This window comes from Leptodactylus fuscus, chromosome 6 (genome assembly GCF_031893055.1).
Source record: "Leptodactylus fuscus isolate aLepFus1 chromosome 6, aLepFus1.hap2, whole genome shotgun sequence".
NCBI classification, from domain to species: Eukaryota; Metazoa; Chordata; class Amphibia; order Anura; family Leptodactylidae; genus Leptodactylus; species Leptodactylus fuscus.
Window position 1 is genome coordinate 132,355,226 of NC_134270.1, and position 13,396 is coordinate 132,368,621.

Here is a 13,396-nt window from a genome sequence, read left to right on the forward strand (position 1 = left end):
GTGATGTCATCAAACAGGCCTGAAGCCTTACAAAGCGCAGGAGAGGTAAGTAAAAGTGTTTGTTATGTTCCTTCACCTCCCCTAGCCCTCGGATCATTATACTCCGGGATCTGAAAAGACCCCACTTATAATAATAGCAGTGTTTGTGCGGTTCACGGGCCTGCAGCCTTACTCCTGATCACAGCCGTATCCGCAGAAGGAGAAGCGCAGGCAGCCGTGAGCAGGAGCGAGGATTGGTAAGCAAATAAGGCCCATTACCTGCTGGGATTACTCCAGCATGTAACAGCCTATTAAAAAAAAACAAAAACCACATCAAGTACTCACTGGGCCCCCTAATGTCTCGGGCCCTCGGCTACTGCTGCTACCTCACTAGTTACGCCCCTGCATCAGGCACATAGACATAGCAATTTTTTGGTGTACTGGTTGCTGACTTGCTCTAACCGATAATGGAAAGTCTGAGCAATGAAATAAACTCTCATGCATCACAAAACAGAAGATGTATTTTTATGATAGGACAGTGCAATTTTTATTGTTTGCAGGCCACCTACCTATGGGTATAAGCTGAATAACCCAACTGCATACATCGCTGATCCGGCGGTCTGGCTCACGTCTGCTAGCCACTTGTCCAAGTTTGTTAAATGACTAGTCCCACAGACATGACACGCTTCCCCTGCACACCGGTGTGACGTCTGCTTAATGAATAGATCAGGGGGCTTAGTTACTATGGACACCATCACTATTTTTTGTACCTTTTTATCTCCCTGGTAACGGGATGCTTCTGATCTATTTATTCTGAGAACTATTCGCGACAGACACACACATTACCAGGCTGCGTAGAAGGAGGGAGCTTCTAGCCAGAGACATCTCTCAGCCCATCTCTGCTCATTGGTCTTGATCACTCATGAACAATTCACTGCCGGAGCTGAAGTTTTTATAGCCAGCTTGTAAAACTCTGAGCTTGGGAGGTGAAGAGTCAGACACTAGCAAGAACAAGACGTGAAACTTACAGAGCCAAGATAATAAACCACAAGCTCCTTCAAGACTTAAGAACTTCTCCAGGATTGGAACTGAATAGAAGTCCTGTAGTTGGACCGAATATTGATAAAGCTGGTTTTTCGATACTTCAAAGCTGAACTTGGATATTTCTATCATTCTTATTGTTTAAGATACAGATTGATGGGATTATTCTATATGACTGTATGGTAGTAGACTCATTCACAGATCCATCCAGAAGACTGACTCTTGGATTATCCAGACAGTGGACTTTGTTACTCTTCTCCAACCATACTGTCTTACAAGTTTGAGACATGTATTGATAAGGAATGGTATGAGATGGCGGTACAGATCAGCTAACCACGACTTTGGATCTATCCATGACTTGTAAACTGTAATGTGGATATCCTAGAGATACGAAGCAGGCAGTGAAGATGAATGTCTCTATCCAGATGTCATCTTCAGACAGTTACCATCCTGAGTCGGTGCTTATCCCTGTGTTATATTCACTGATTTTCCTTGTGGGCACGGTGGGTAACAGCCTGGTCCTGGCAGTCCTGTTACGGAATGGCAAGATAAATAACACCACCAATCTCTTCATTTTGAACCTGGGAGTTGCAGACCTTTGCTTTATCATATTCTGTGTACCCTTTCAAGCCACCATTTATACCCTGGACAGTTGGGTGTTTGGCCCATTCATGTGCAAAGCTGTGCACTTTTTTATATATCTCACCATGTATGCCTCCAGCTTCACCCTGACTACTGTGTCACTTGACAGGTAAGAACATCGCAGGATTATGGATTTTGAGGCTCCTGATATAAGTAGTGTATATTATCACACTTCTCGTAGCCATAGACTTTATAGATCTGGAGGTAGAGCTGCAGTTTAGATGATATTCTGCAAATTCGTTGCAGAAATATCAGCTGCTGTCCCATTTATCAGGGGTTTGTGGAAATCCAGATGTAGAAATGTATCTAGTGCATGTGATACCAGAAAAGAGTTGAAGCAATATTGTAATAAGGTGAATGAGCTCCTCCGACCTGTACTTATCTGCGGCTTTTGGATTTTTTAACTCTAGCATTTCCAGATTGCAGCTTGAATGGACGTATATGGTGTCAACAAACTCTACAAAAGACTGCTATAGTTGTCTCGTGAGGTTTTTGCTCCATGGCTTCTACATAAAAAACATATTACACTGTATATAGAGAAGGGTATTTTCTCTTTGCTGCAACATGACTTGCGAAAGAAAGGGACGTAAAATTTGGGACTTTTTAACTCTAGTGTCTCAGTCCTAACCAATGATTGTGTAACCACAGATTCTCTAGATATTTGTCCAACCACATACAGTCCTATGAAAAAGTTTGGGCACCCCTATTAATCTTAATCATTTTTAGTTCTAAATATTTTGGTATTTGCAACAGCCATTTCAGTTTGATATATCTAATAACTGATGGACACAGTAATATTTCAGGATTGAAATGAGGTTTATTGTACTAACAGAAAATGCGCAATATGCATTAAACCAAAATTTGACCGGTGCAAAAGTATGGGCACCTCAACAGAAAAGTGACATTAATATTTAGTACATCCTCCTTTTGCAAAGATAACAGCCTCTAGTCGCTTCCTGTAGCTTTTAATCAGTTCCTGGATCCTGGATAAAGGTATTTTGGACAAACAATTCAAGTTCAGTTAAGTTTGATGGTGGCCGAGCATGGACAGCCCGCTTCAAATCATCCCACAGATGTTCAATGATATTCAGGTCTGGGGACTGGGATGGCCATTCCAGAACATTGTAATTGTTCCTCTGCATGAATGCCTGAGGATTTGGAGCGGTGTTTTGGATCATTGTCTTGCTGAAATATCCATCCCCGGCGTAACTTCAACTTCGTCACTGATTCTTGAACATTATTCTCAAGAATCTGCTGATACTGAGTGGAATCCATGCGACCCTCAACTTTAACAAGATTCCCGATGCCGGCATTGGCCACACAGCCCCAAAGCATGATGGAACCTCCACCAAATTTTACAGTGGGTAGCATGTGTTTTTCTTGGAATGCTGTTTCTTTTTGGACGCCATGCATAACGCCTTTTTTTATAACCAAACAACTCAATTTTTGTTTCCAAAATGAAGCTGCCTTGTCCAAATGTGCTTTTTCATACCTCAGGCAACTCTATTTGTGGCGTACGTGCAGAAACGGCTTCTTTCTCATCACTCTCCCATACAGCTTCTATTTGTGCAAAGTGCGCTGTATAGTTGACCGATGCACAGTGACACCATCTGCAGCAAGATGATGCTGCAGCTCTTTGGAGGTGGTCTGTGGATTGTCCTTGACTGTTCTCACCATTCTTCTTCTCTGCCTTTCTGATATTTTTCTTGGCCTGCCACTTCTGGGCTTAACAAGAACTGTCCCTGTGGTCTTCCATTTCCTTACTATGTTCCTCACAGTGGAAACTGACAGGTTAAATCTCTGAGACAGCTTTTTGTATCCTTCCGCTGAACAACTATGTTGAACAATCTTTGTTTTCAGATCATTTGAGAGTTGTTTTGAGTAGCCCATGATGCCACTCTTCAGAGGAGATTCAAATAGTAGAACAACTTGCAATTGGCCACCTTAAATATCTTTTCTCATGATTGGATACATCTGGCTATGAAGTTCAAAGCTCACTGAGGTTACAAAACCAATTTTGTGCTTCAGTAAGTCAGTAAAAAGTAGTTAGGGGAATTCAAATCAATAAAATGATAAGGGTGCCCATACTTTTGCACCGGTCAAATTTTGGTTTAATGCATATTGCGCATTTTCTGTTAGCACAATAAACCTCATTTCAATCCTGAAATATTACTGTGTCCATCAGTTATTAGATATATCAAACTGAAATGGCTGTTGCAAACACCAAAATATTTAGAACTAAAAATGATTAAGATTAATAGGGGTGCCCAAACTTTTTCATAGGACTGTAGCCAATTTCTTACTATGGCCATGGTGACCTTTGCAAGTTTATTGGAGTTTATTTTACTGTAGTTTTTTTATGGAGCAAAAAAGGATTTTCACAAAATGACAGCAGTATGTGGACAGCAGACAGCAAAGACAATCCAAATTTCCCATCCCAAAATGAATAAAAGCAGCAGGTTCAAGGTAGACGTCTAAAAAAAAAAGGTCAGGCAGCGAGTCCATATGTAACACAATACGTGTGTAATACAGATAACACATGGCATTTTCTCATGCATTAATGTAATAGTCTGAGACAGCCTGATCTGCAGCCAGCAGGTGTATAGATACAGGATATCCATATATAAAGATGAATGAAGAAGTATATACCTTGAAGTTAGAGGTTCTTATATATGGAACTCCTATAATATAAATGCTAATCCTTCAGGGTACATTGACATATTGCAGTTGAGAAATACATCTCACTACATCTGCATTTTAAAGGGGCACATGGTTTATGTCAGATGTTTACATATATTTTATATGCATCGCAAAATCATAGCTTTCATGTCCTTGGGCACATGCGGTTTTATATACCGCTAGAAATCCAACAGTGCGCTGAATTCAGTGCACTGTTAGATTTCCTGTTATGTGCCCCGTTACCAATAGCTCTTCACTGTCAGAAGGGTGTTCCTGACAGTCTAGCTGGGCTGTGAGGAACGCCTCCCTCTCTCCTGACAGTATTCGTCCATAGACTAGTACTGGGGGGGCGTTCCTCACAGCTCAGCGTCATGGCTAGGCGGTAAGGAATGCCCCCCTCTGACGGTACAGTGCTAAGGACAGTACTGTCAGGAGGGGCGTTCCCAGCTGGACTGTCAGGAACGCCCTACTGACAGTAAAGAGCTATCAGTAAAGGCACCGATAGCTCTTGCCTGGGGGCACATAACAGGAAAGCTGTGCGCTGAATTCAGCGCACTGTTTGCTTTCTAGCGGTACATGAAACTGCATGTTCCCACGGACATCTTCTTTAAATACATTTTTTTAAATACATTATAGTCGTAATGTCTGAATGTACACAAATAATAAGGATGTAGAAGAGCTCAATTTGTCAATTGACCACTCCACACTGTGATAACTGTATTAAGGAAGGCCATTCTCCATCACCACCATATCCAGGTCTTTGCATCATTTAATAGGTGTCACTCCATTGATTCCGACACATTTGGGATTTTTTTTCTAGTCCCCAGTGAGCAATTGATGCAGTTAGTTTTGGTGCCTAATATGATTTTCTATGATGAGTTCTCTAACAATATTCTCTTCTAATTGGATAGTGTGTGAGAATCCAAATCCCGCCCCCTGGCACTACCCACATTAGAGAGGTAATTAGTACATCAATCACCAAAACTAACTGCACCAATTGCTCAGAGATGGTGGGGCTCGTTCGGGGTTTTCTGCTGGAGTGTGTTACCATTGTCCTTGTTTTCTTTTTTCCTCCCTGTATTTGATAAAATCCTTTTTCTTCAATAAAAAACAAATTTAAAATAAATAGATAAAATAAATGGTGTGGCTAAGCAAAATGACAACTGTGCTGAAATCAGTGGAGCAGAACCTAGCAACTGGTTTGTCTTCATTGCTTTGATCTGTTTCTTGTAATTCTGTTTTGTTGGAGAAAAAGAAACAACCCAAAAATTTTGGTCAGGAACATAGCCTAAAGGACCACATTTATTTTAAAGGGGCTCTATCAGCAAAATCATGCTGATAGAGCCCCACATATGCATGAATAGCCTTTAAAAAGGCTATTCAGGCACCGTAAAAGTTATATTAAACTTAATTATATTAAATTAATTAAATTATATTAAAATAATAACCTAAAAAAGAATGTGCTCTACTTACGGATCGTGCACGCTGGGCGGCATTCAGGGTGTGTCTTCATCTTCGTCCACGCCTCTTCTTCCTCCGATGTCCTCGGGTCCCGTCTTCTTCCGGCGCTTGCAAATGGACACTGATATAAAAAAATAGCTTGGGCGCATGTGCAGTAGCATGCGGCTTCTACTACGGCTACTGCGCATGCGCCCAGGCTATTTTTTTTTTTTATCAACGTCCGTTCGCGAGCGCCGGAAGAAGACGGGACCGGAGGACATCGGAGGAAGAAGAGGCGTGGATGAAGAAGAAGACACACCCTGAATGCCCACCCAGCGTGCACGTTTGGTAAGTAGATCACATTCTTTTTTAGGTTATTATTTTAAAACAGGGGGTTGTTTTATATAACATTTACATTACATTTATGATTTTGCTGATAGAGCCCCTTTAATGGGTTCCATCAAGGTGTCTGTTGGGTATTTTTTATGTTTTTTAAAGGGATCCTATCATTAAAACGACATTTTTTCTCGATCACACATAGGAATAGCCGTAAGAAAGGCTATTCTTCTCCTACCTGTAGATGTCTTCTCCACGCTGCTGTTCGGTAGAAATCAAGGTTTTCATTGGTATGCAAATAAGTTCACTCGCAGCACTGGGGGCGGGCCCCAGTGCTCAAATAGCACTGGGGGCGTCCCCAATGCTGCGAGAGAACTCTCCAGCGACGCCTCCATCTTCTTCTGGAACAGCCTCTCCCTGCATTTTCTTCCAGCTTTGGCTTCAAACTTCTAGGCATGGACAGTCGGCTCTGCTGTCAGGCCTCAGGCAGAGCCGATTGCACATGCCCACCTGGTGTAAGCGGCCATTTTCTTGTGGCCAATTACACAGTAAGCTGGGATAAGCGACCACAAGAAGTCGGCACTGCCCAAGGCCCGATGGCATCAGTGGGCAAGATGCCAGTGTCCTCTGAATCAGGCAGAAGCCATTGGCACCAAAGCACACATATCTTGCGTTGGTGGTTCCATGATAGAATTCTTGCCTGCCACATTGGAAGCCCGGGTGATCATGACCAATGCTGTATAGCTGGTTGTGTTGTTTGGCTTGATGTCCAAAATTTGTGGCTTTGTTTTCTGTGGTTCCAGTTTGCCTTCAAAGGCTGCATTCACACTGAGTAACGCTGGCGTTTTTTGTGCTTATTTTTGCACATAGCGCCGCGTTAACGCCGGGCAACGCCACCGCAAAATGGTGCGGTGTTAACGTGGCGTTAACGCAGCGCTATATGCAAAAATAAGCACAAAAAACGCCAGAGTTACTCAGTGTGAATGCAGCCAAACGTTGTATTCTGGAGGCAGATGTGTTTGTTGGAGGAGAATAAAGAACTTCAAGTGAAAAGAACTAGTGAGCGTGAGATTCAGAATCTTCTCCTCTGAATGAGCTATCCAGGCTTTTGGTAGGTACGAGGGGCCTGGTGCTAGACAAAGCATCTGTTGGCAAGACCAGTAAATTCCTACACATTGTGTTTTCCCCCCGAAACAGCACCACACATATTCACAGATTGTGTTTGATATTGTACCACAAACCTATAACATCAATGGAGCTGAGCTGCAATCCCAGACACAACCCATGGACAGGTGCGACACTGTTTTGGGAAGAAAGTTGCCACGTTTTTCTAGTCCCTGACAACCCCTTTAATTGTGTTTCCAGTTAAAGGTCAGTTTCATTTGAAATAACATCAGCACAATATCAAGATGACATTTAAGGGGTCCTTCAGGGAAGTCGGTGACTTGACAAGCAGTTGGGTGTCAGACTCGAAATTGCTCTCATTATTAACACTTCTTAATGTAATTGGCACTTATGTCCACAGCTCGTTGCCACAGCCGTCTTAGTGGGAACATAAATGAGTTATGGATTGATCATTAATATGAAGGTTCTTTGTTGAAGTGTCTCTCGTACAAACCCAGTGCCCTGAATACATTTTTTGTATATAAAGACAGCAAAGAGCTACTTCTTATTAATAAGTCTGCTTGTATTAGAGCACATGTATCAGCGTTATAAGCTGTGGGAGATTAAAGAGTGCGGTGCTTTATATTCCTATACAAATGTGCCCTCTTTTGTAAGGCCAGGCCATCAGAATAGTCCCTATTGCACTATCAGCAAGGTCATATAGCTGGGTTCATATGAATAAAACCCTTTTTCTGCTTCCCAATCTGTTCCTCTACTGCACCTTACTGATACTGATATGTTTATGGGCTGTTTGGTGCAACAAAGGTGTTACCAGTGTTCTCATCGCACCAAAAGGTTTTGCTTTCCAGTCCCCAGTTCCGTCATCCGTTGCTGTTATGATTGACATTGCTTGGCCCTGTCAGTCATAGCTTTGTGATGCAATGAGAGCAATGGTGACACCAGGGTTGCACCAAACAGCTCATTAGCATATCAGCAGAAAAAAAATCAGTTGGATTCTGCCTGAAACTGAAATCCTGCTCCATCATATGTTATAAAGTAAAGGATTTCTGCTCTAGAAGCAATAAGTTACTTTGTTAATACACAGATACACCATATGACACATGGATGGACATCAGATGCATTGTCAGCATCAGTCACTTAAAGGGATTTTCTGGACAGAATTTTTATTTTTTTTTATAAAGGTCTGTTAGTGCTAGTAATGGGTTAAGAAGTACACTTATATACCTTTAGTAGTGTTTGGAGTGATTTTTGGATGTCTTTGGTTGCTGTTGGCATTCTCTGTGTTTGTTTACACGGTGTTATCTTCCTGCCATGCAGCTTCCTATGTAGATGCTGCACTAACTCCCTCTCACTCAGCTCCCCGCCTCGCACTCCTACACTCCCCCTCCCTATCTCTCTTTAGAATAGCGATCCTGCCCATTACTAGCCTCTCCCACCCCACTGTCTCATTAATCCTAGCTCCTTCCACTCACTGACTAGCGGTCCTGCCCATTACTAGCCCCTCCCACCCCACTGTCTCACTAATCCTACCTCCTCCCACTCATTGATTAGTGGTCCTGACCATTACTAGCCCCTCCTACCCTCCCCCTGTCTCCCTGGCTAACCTATTCCGCCTACTAGCAGAAGACAGGAAGACAGGGAGGAGCTGTTTCCAGACATAGGAAGGCTTGGTAAGTAATGAGAGAATAGGGGAGGGGGAAGAGTGATGGTGACGTTTTGTTTCCGAAGCGGTGAAAAGGAACGTCACTGGATTATCAGAAAGTGTCCCTGGAGCGGTCATGTGACCTCTCCAGGGATATGGGTAATTATAGATTTTTTAATTTAAATATAAGTAAATTAGAAGTTTGGCGGGGGGAAGTGGTATAGTTTAGGGCTTAATTTTTTATTTAAACTTTCTCTTAGTCTTTTAAACCAAACACAAAGTTGACTGAGTTAAGAAAACAAGATTCCACTCATATTACAACCTTGAGGCGTAGTTCTGTTCCATTTGTGCCGTTCTTCTTGACATTAAGACCTTTTTTTCTATGCTTGGACACTGTAACTCATTTGTTCTACAATTCAAGGTTGGGGTGAAGCAATGAGGAGGATTCATCATCCTGTGCCAGTCACACACTTACCTGCACTGCTTTTCCTCTTTTTGCTCTTCTCATGTCAGGTATTCAAGTGGAGCCATGAAAAAACTTAACTGCCCTTGAACGTCATCCATGTGCTGTTCATGTTTCATCCATTTTTCATAGATTTATTGCTAGTTGATGTTGGAAAATGTTGCAAAAAGAAAATGACAGATGACACATGGATGTCGCATGAATAGCAGTCAAAAGTGAGTGTGTGAAAGCTGTGTTATTTCTGTATCCGATGCTTTATTGGATGGGGATCGGAGGAAGGATTGCCGTATGACTTTCCATTTCCATACATTTGACTTCTATAGTGAATTTTTGCTTTTTGTTGTTTTTTCCTTTTGAAATGCCATGTGTAATCCTTTAATGTTTTTTCAATTTAAGGTACCTGGCGATACGTTACCCGTTGCGCTCAAGAGAACTACGCACACCCAAGAATGCTCTGATGGCTATCACCCTCATCTGGAGCCTGTCAATAATCTTCTCTGGACCTTATCTCAGTTATTACAAGGAGTTTCAGATGGCTAACCTTACCGTCTGCCATCCTGTGTGGCAAATCTCTCATCGTAAGACTATGGATCTTTGTACTTTTATTTTCAGCTATGTTATCCCCGTTCTCGTTCTTAGCTTGACCTATGCTCGCACTATACGATATCTCTGGACTTCTGTAGACCCCATTGAAGATATGTCGGAATCAAAGAGAGCCAAGAGGAGGGTAACTCGCATGATCATCATTGTGGCCGTCTTGTTCTGCTTGTGTTGGCTTCCTCACCACCTTGTAATTCTTTGTGTGTGGTTTGGATACTTTCCCCTTAATAACTTCACCTATGCCCTACGTATTCTGTCACACTTGGTGTCCTATGCCAACTCTTGTGTAAATCCTGTAGTCTATGCTTTGGTCTCAAAACACTTCCGGAAGGGATTTCGCAAAATATTTCGTTGCCTGCTCTTGCGCCAGAGGTCAGCCAACAAGATCCATGTGGTCCCAGCAGCCCACGCAGGAGTCAGCACCTTAGAAGTGGCCTGTACGGAGGTGACTCAGTTAAGTGAAGGTCCATTGCATTGCTCTGCCTGTTGTCATGATCCTGGAAGCCCATGGGAAGAGCCAGAAAGGAATGGAGATAAAAGAGGCCCGGCGTTCATCACATTTAACGTCACCTAGCTACGAGAGTCACGGTGGAAGAGATGAAGAGAGACGCCACTGACAACATTCATCACCACCACCATTCATTTCTAAAACCAAAGGAGTGACTTCTCTCTTCCACCCAGATAGTTCGAGAGACATGTATACTGTGAGGACAACATATGCAAATAAATATGACCACCATCACTGACTTGGAAACGTACTTGTGACTTATAAAGAGTTAAATTGAGAATCTGTGCTTTATCTGGGAACTAAGGAGTGAAGCACACGCATCCGCAGATTACAGTATAAAAGCCATTTTCTTGATTGTCCTTGAGAACATAATGCACTTGAGACACCAATTATCATTACCCTGCAAGAAAAGTAATAGTCTATACCTGGTTTGTAACAATACGCTCATAAATGTATCTAAAAGAGATGATCTGAGATTACAAAAAGGGTCTGATTATTTTTTTTTCCAAAACAGCACCACTCCGGTTACAAAGGTTATGTCTGGTATTACAGCTGAGCCCTATGTAAATCTCAGACAAGCCATTTCAGGCACAGATCCAGGGTTTATTTTTCTATTTGTAAAGCCAGCATGCCTTAGGTAGTGCAGCACAACTGTGTAAATTCATTATCAATCGCTGTAACTTGCTGATGTGTTATATGACGCAGCATTGCTTATTGACTGTTTAACTAGAACTTTAATAAATAATACTGAAAATGGAAAAGTCAGTGCGTCCATTGCATTTACTTGGGAAGCCACGTACAACACCGTTGTGGTGTTCATAAGGGTGTATTAAAAAACGTGTGACTATAACTATAATGGTATAAGTATAATGGAGCATATGCGGTGTGCCCTCTGGGGAGTTTATCATTTTAAGGTGGCCATAAATATAAACCTGGTAGAACCAGCTGGCTGTCCTACGTGTATGATATCATGGGGGACAAGAATCAGGCATATTGAATTTTAACAGGCCCAAACTATTGTTCTCACAGTTGATAAGGTGCCTCAAGAGGTGTCTAGTAGGGACTTATTCCAGACATGGCGCTAAGGCCTGGTTCACATGTGTTCGGTATTCCATTTGGGGACCCCCCGAACAGAATACCGAATGCATTGACAAGCAGTGAGCTTATGAAATCACATGGACCCCATAGATTATAATGGGATCCGTTGTGTCCGCACAGAACATGTGGAGAGAAAAATAGAAATATCCTAATCCTGACTGTGTATTCAACCAATGATAGCTCTTAAAATAAATATATATGACTATAATTTATATAGCACTGTATCCTAGTGTCATATGAAACAAGAGAATCTCCTCTTTCATATAACACCAAAAGTTTGTACGTTTTGTAATGTCTGAGATATAACTTTATGAAGTGACCCTCCCCTCATTTTCTCTACATCTTACACAGCCCGTACTCCATACACAGTAACATTCAGTGAGAGGCAGGAACAGCTCTCAGTTTAGGGGTGAGTGTGACAAAATGCCGGATTTCACAGAAAGGAGCCAAAATTTGTGAATAAAGTTTTACAAAATTTATTAATGACAAATACTGCTAGAAAATCAAAAGTTGTCGGAAAGTTTAGTTACACTTTCCGTCCCTAATAGATGGGTTAATATTCAGGGAAATTATTGCTAACAAGTGTTCCAACAATTGCCCTGTTTCATAGAGCTGAAGATCAGCTAATCAATAAAACCGAATGCTCATTGGATGACTGACCACATCTGCTCAGCAGGCTAAAAGATGCAGATTATCAGCCGCACATCACTTGTGAAATCAGGACAGGGCTGTAGATGACCCATGTAACCACTGCATCGCTCCTCCCCCATTCAGTTTGTGTAATAAGGCTGATATCGGCCTGTCTAATACAGCCTGTACAGTCTAAAGTATGTTCACACGACGGAAACCTTTGCAGTGCACCGGCATCCCATCACGGCATCCCGCACCTGATTAGGTGAATGAATGGGCCTAATGAGGAGTGAGTCTCGCGCCGCGGATGCCGCATCTGTCTCAATTCGCTAGTGGGGACAAAAAGCGAGCGGCTTCCATTCAAATGAATGGGAGCTTTTTTTGCAGGCGGATTTTGAGGCAGATTCCGTGTCAAAATCTGCCTGCAAAAAACTCCATGTGAACTAGCCCTTAGATAGACAGGGTCGGACTGACCCATTGGGGTATCACTGGGGGATCACTGAATCCCCCGGTGGCCTGGTGCTTTTAGGGGGCCCAACCGGACTTCCACTGCTTTTTTTGATAGGCAGTGGAGGTGTGGTAAGGCCCCCATTCACTTACCTCTCCCCAGTCATGGCCAGGCCCCCCCTGTGTGCCACATATTACATCATTCGGGTGCACAGGGCCCAGGCTACTCCAGGAAGAGGAGACACTGCGAGCAGGGAAGAGGTAAATGATGCAGCCAGCTTCTCCCCGGTTTTGCAATAGGGTTTTAATAACAATAATATTAGCAAAACTCTATAGGAGGATAGAAAAAATTTCAACCGTGGAGTGGCTCCTATTGAAGGATGCAAAGAGCAGGAGTTGGTGGGGAGAGGTCCTTTTTAACAAATCTGGTGTATTTTATGAATCCAGTTAACCACACACTACCCAGTGAGGTGTAAAAATGTAGCACATAGGAGCTATGTGGCACCTAGCCATAAGAGGAAGTAGAAGAAAGGTCAGCACTAAATGTGAGAAAAATTCTTTATTTTATTGCTCCAAATGCAACTTTTAACTCCAAATGGACTTTTTCTAATCATTGGAATAGTGATCATAGTGGGTATAAATAGTGCATGATGGGAAACCTCAATCAGTTAATATATCATCACAGTCAGCATAAAAATTACAAAATTCCTCCACAGAATAAATATATAACCACACAATCAATGTAATGTTACGAAAGAGTCTCTGA

The 13,396-nt window shown here is 42.4% G+C and overlaps 1 protein-coding gene across 1 annotated transcript; it reads left to right on the forward strand.

Annotated features, from left to right (window-relative positions):
- Positions 1 to 1,427: 1,427 nt before the first annotated feature.
- On the forward strand, positions 1,428 to 10,521 carry GALR2 (galanin receptor 2). The gene is made up of 2 exons (XM_075278732.1): positions 1,428 to 1,771; positions 9,744 to 10,521. Exons 1-2 carry the CDS (start codon positions 1,428 to 1,430, stop codon positions 10,519 to 10,521), a joined length of 1,122 nt encoding a protein of 373 aa, XP_075134833.1.
- The last annotated feature ends 2,875 nt before the right edge of the window (positions 10,522 to 13,396 follow it).

Excerpts from the sequence above, each read along its gene's own strand:
- GALR2 (XM_075278732.1), top strand. The coding sequence starts at position 1,428 with ATGAATGTCTCTATCCAGATGTCATCTTCAGACAGTTACCATCCTGAG. Across the intron at positions 1,772-9,743 it reads ACTACTGTGTCACTTGACAG|GTACCTGGCGATACGTTACC; the intron begins GTAAGAACATCG and ends TTTCAATTTAAG.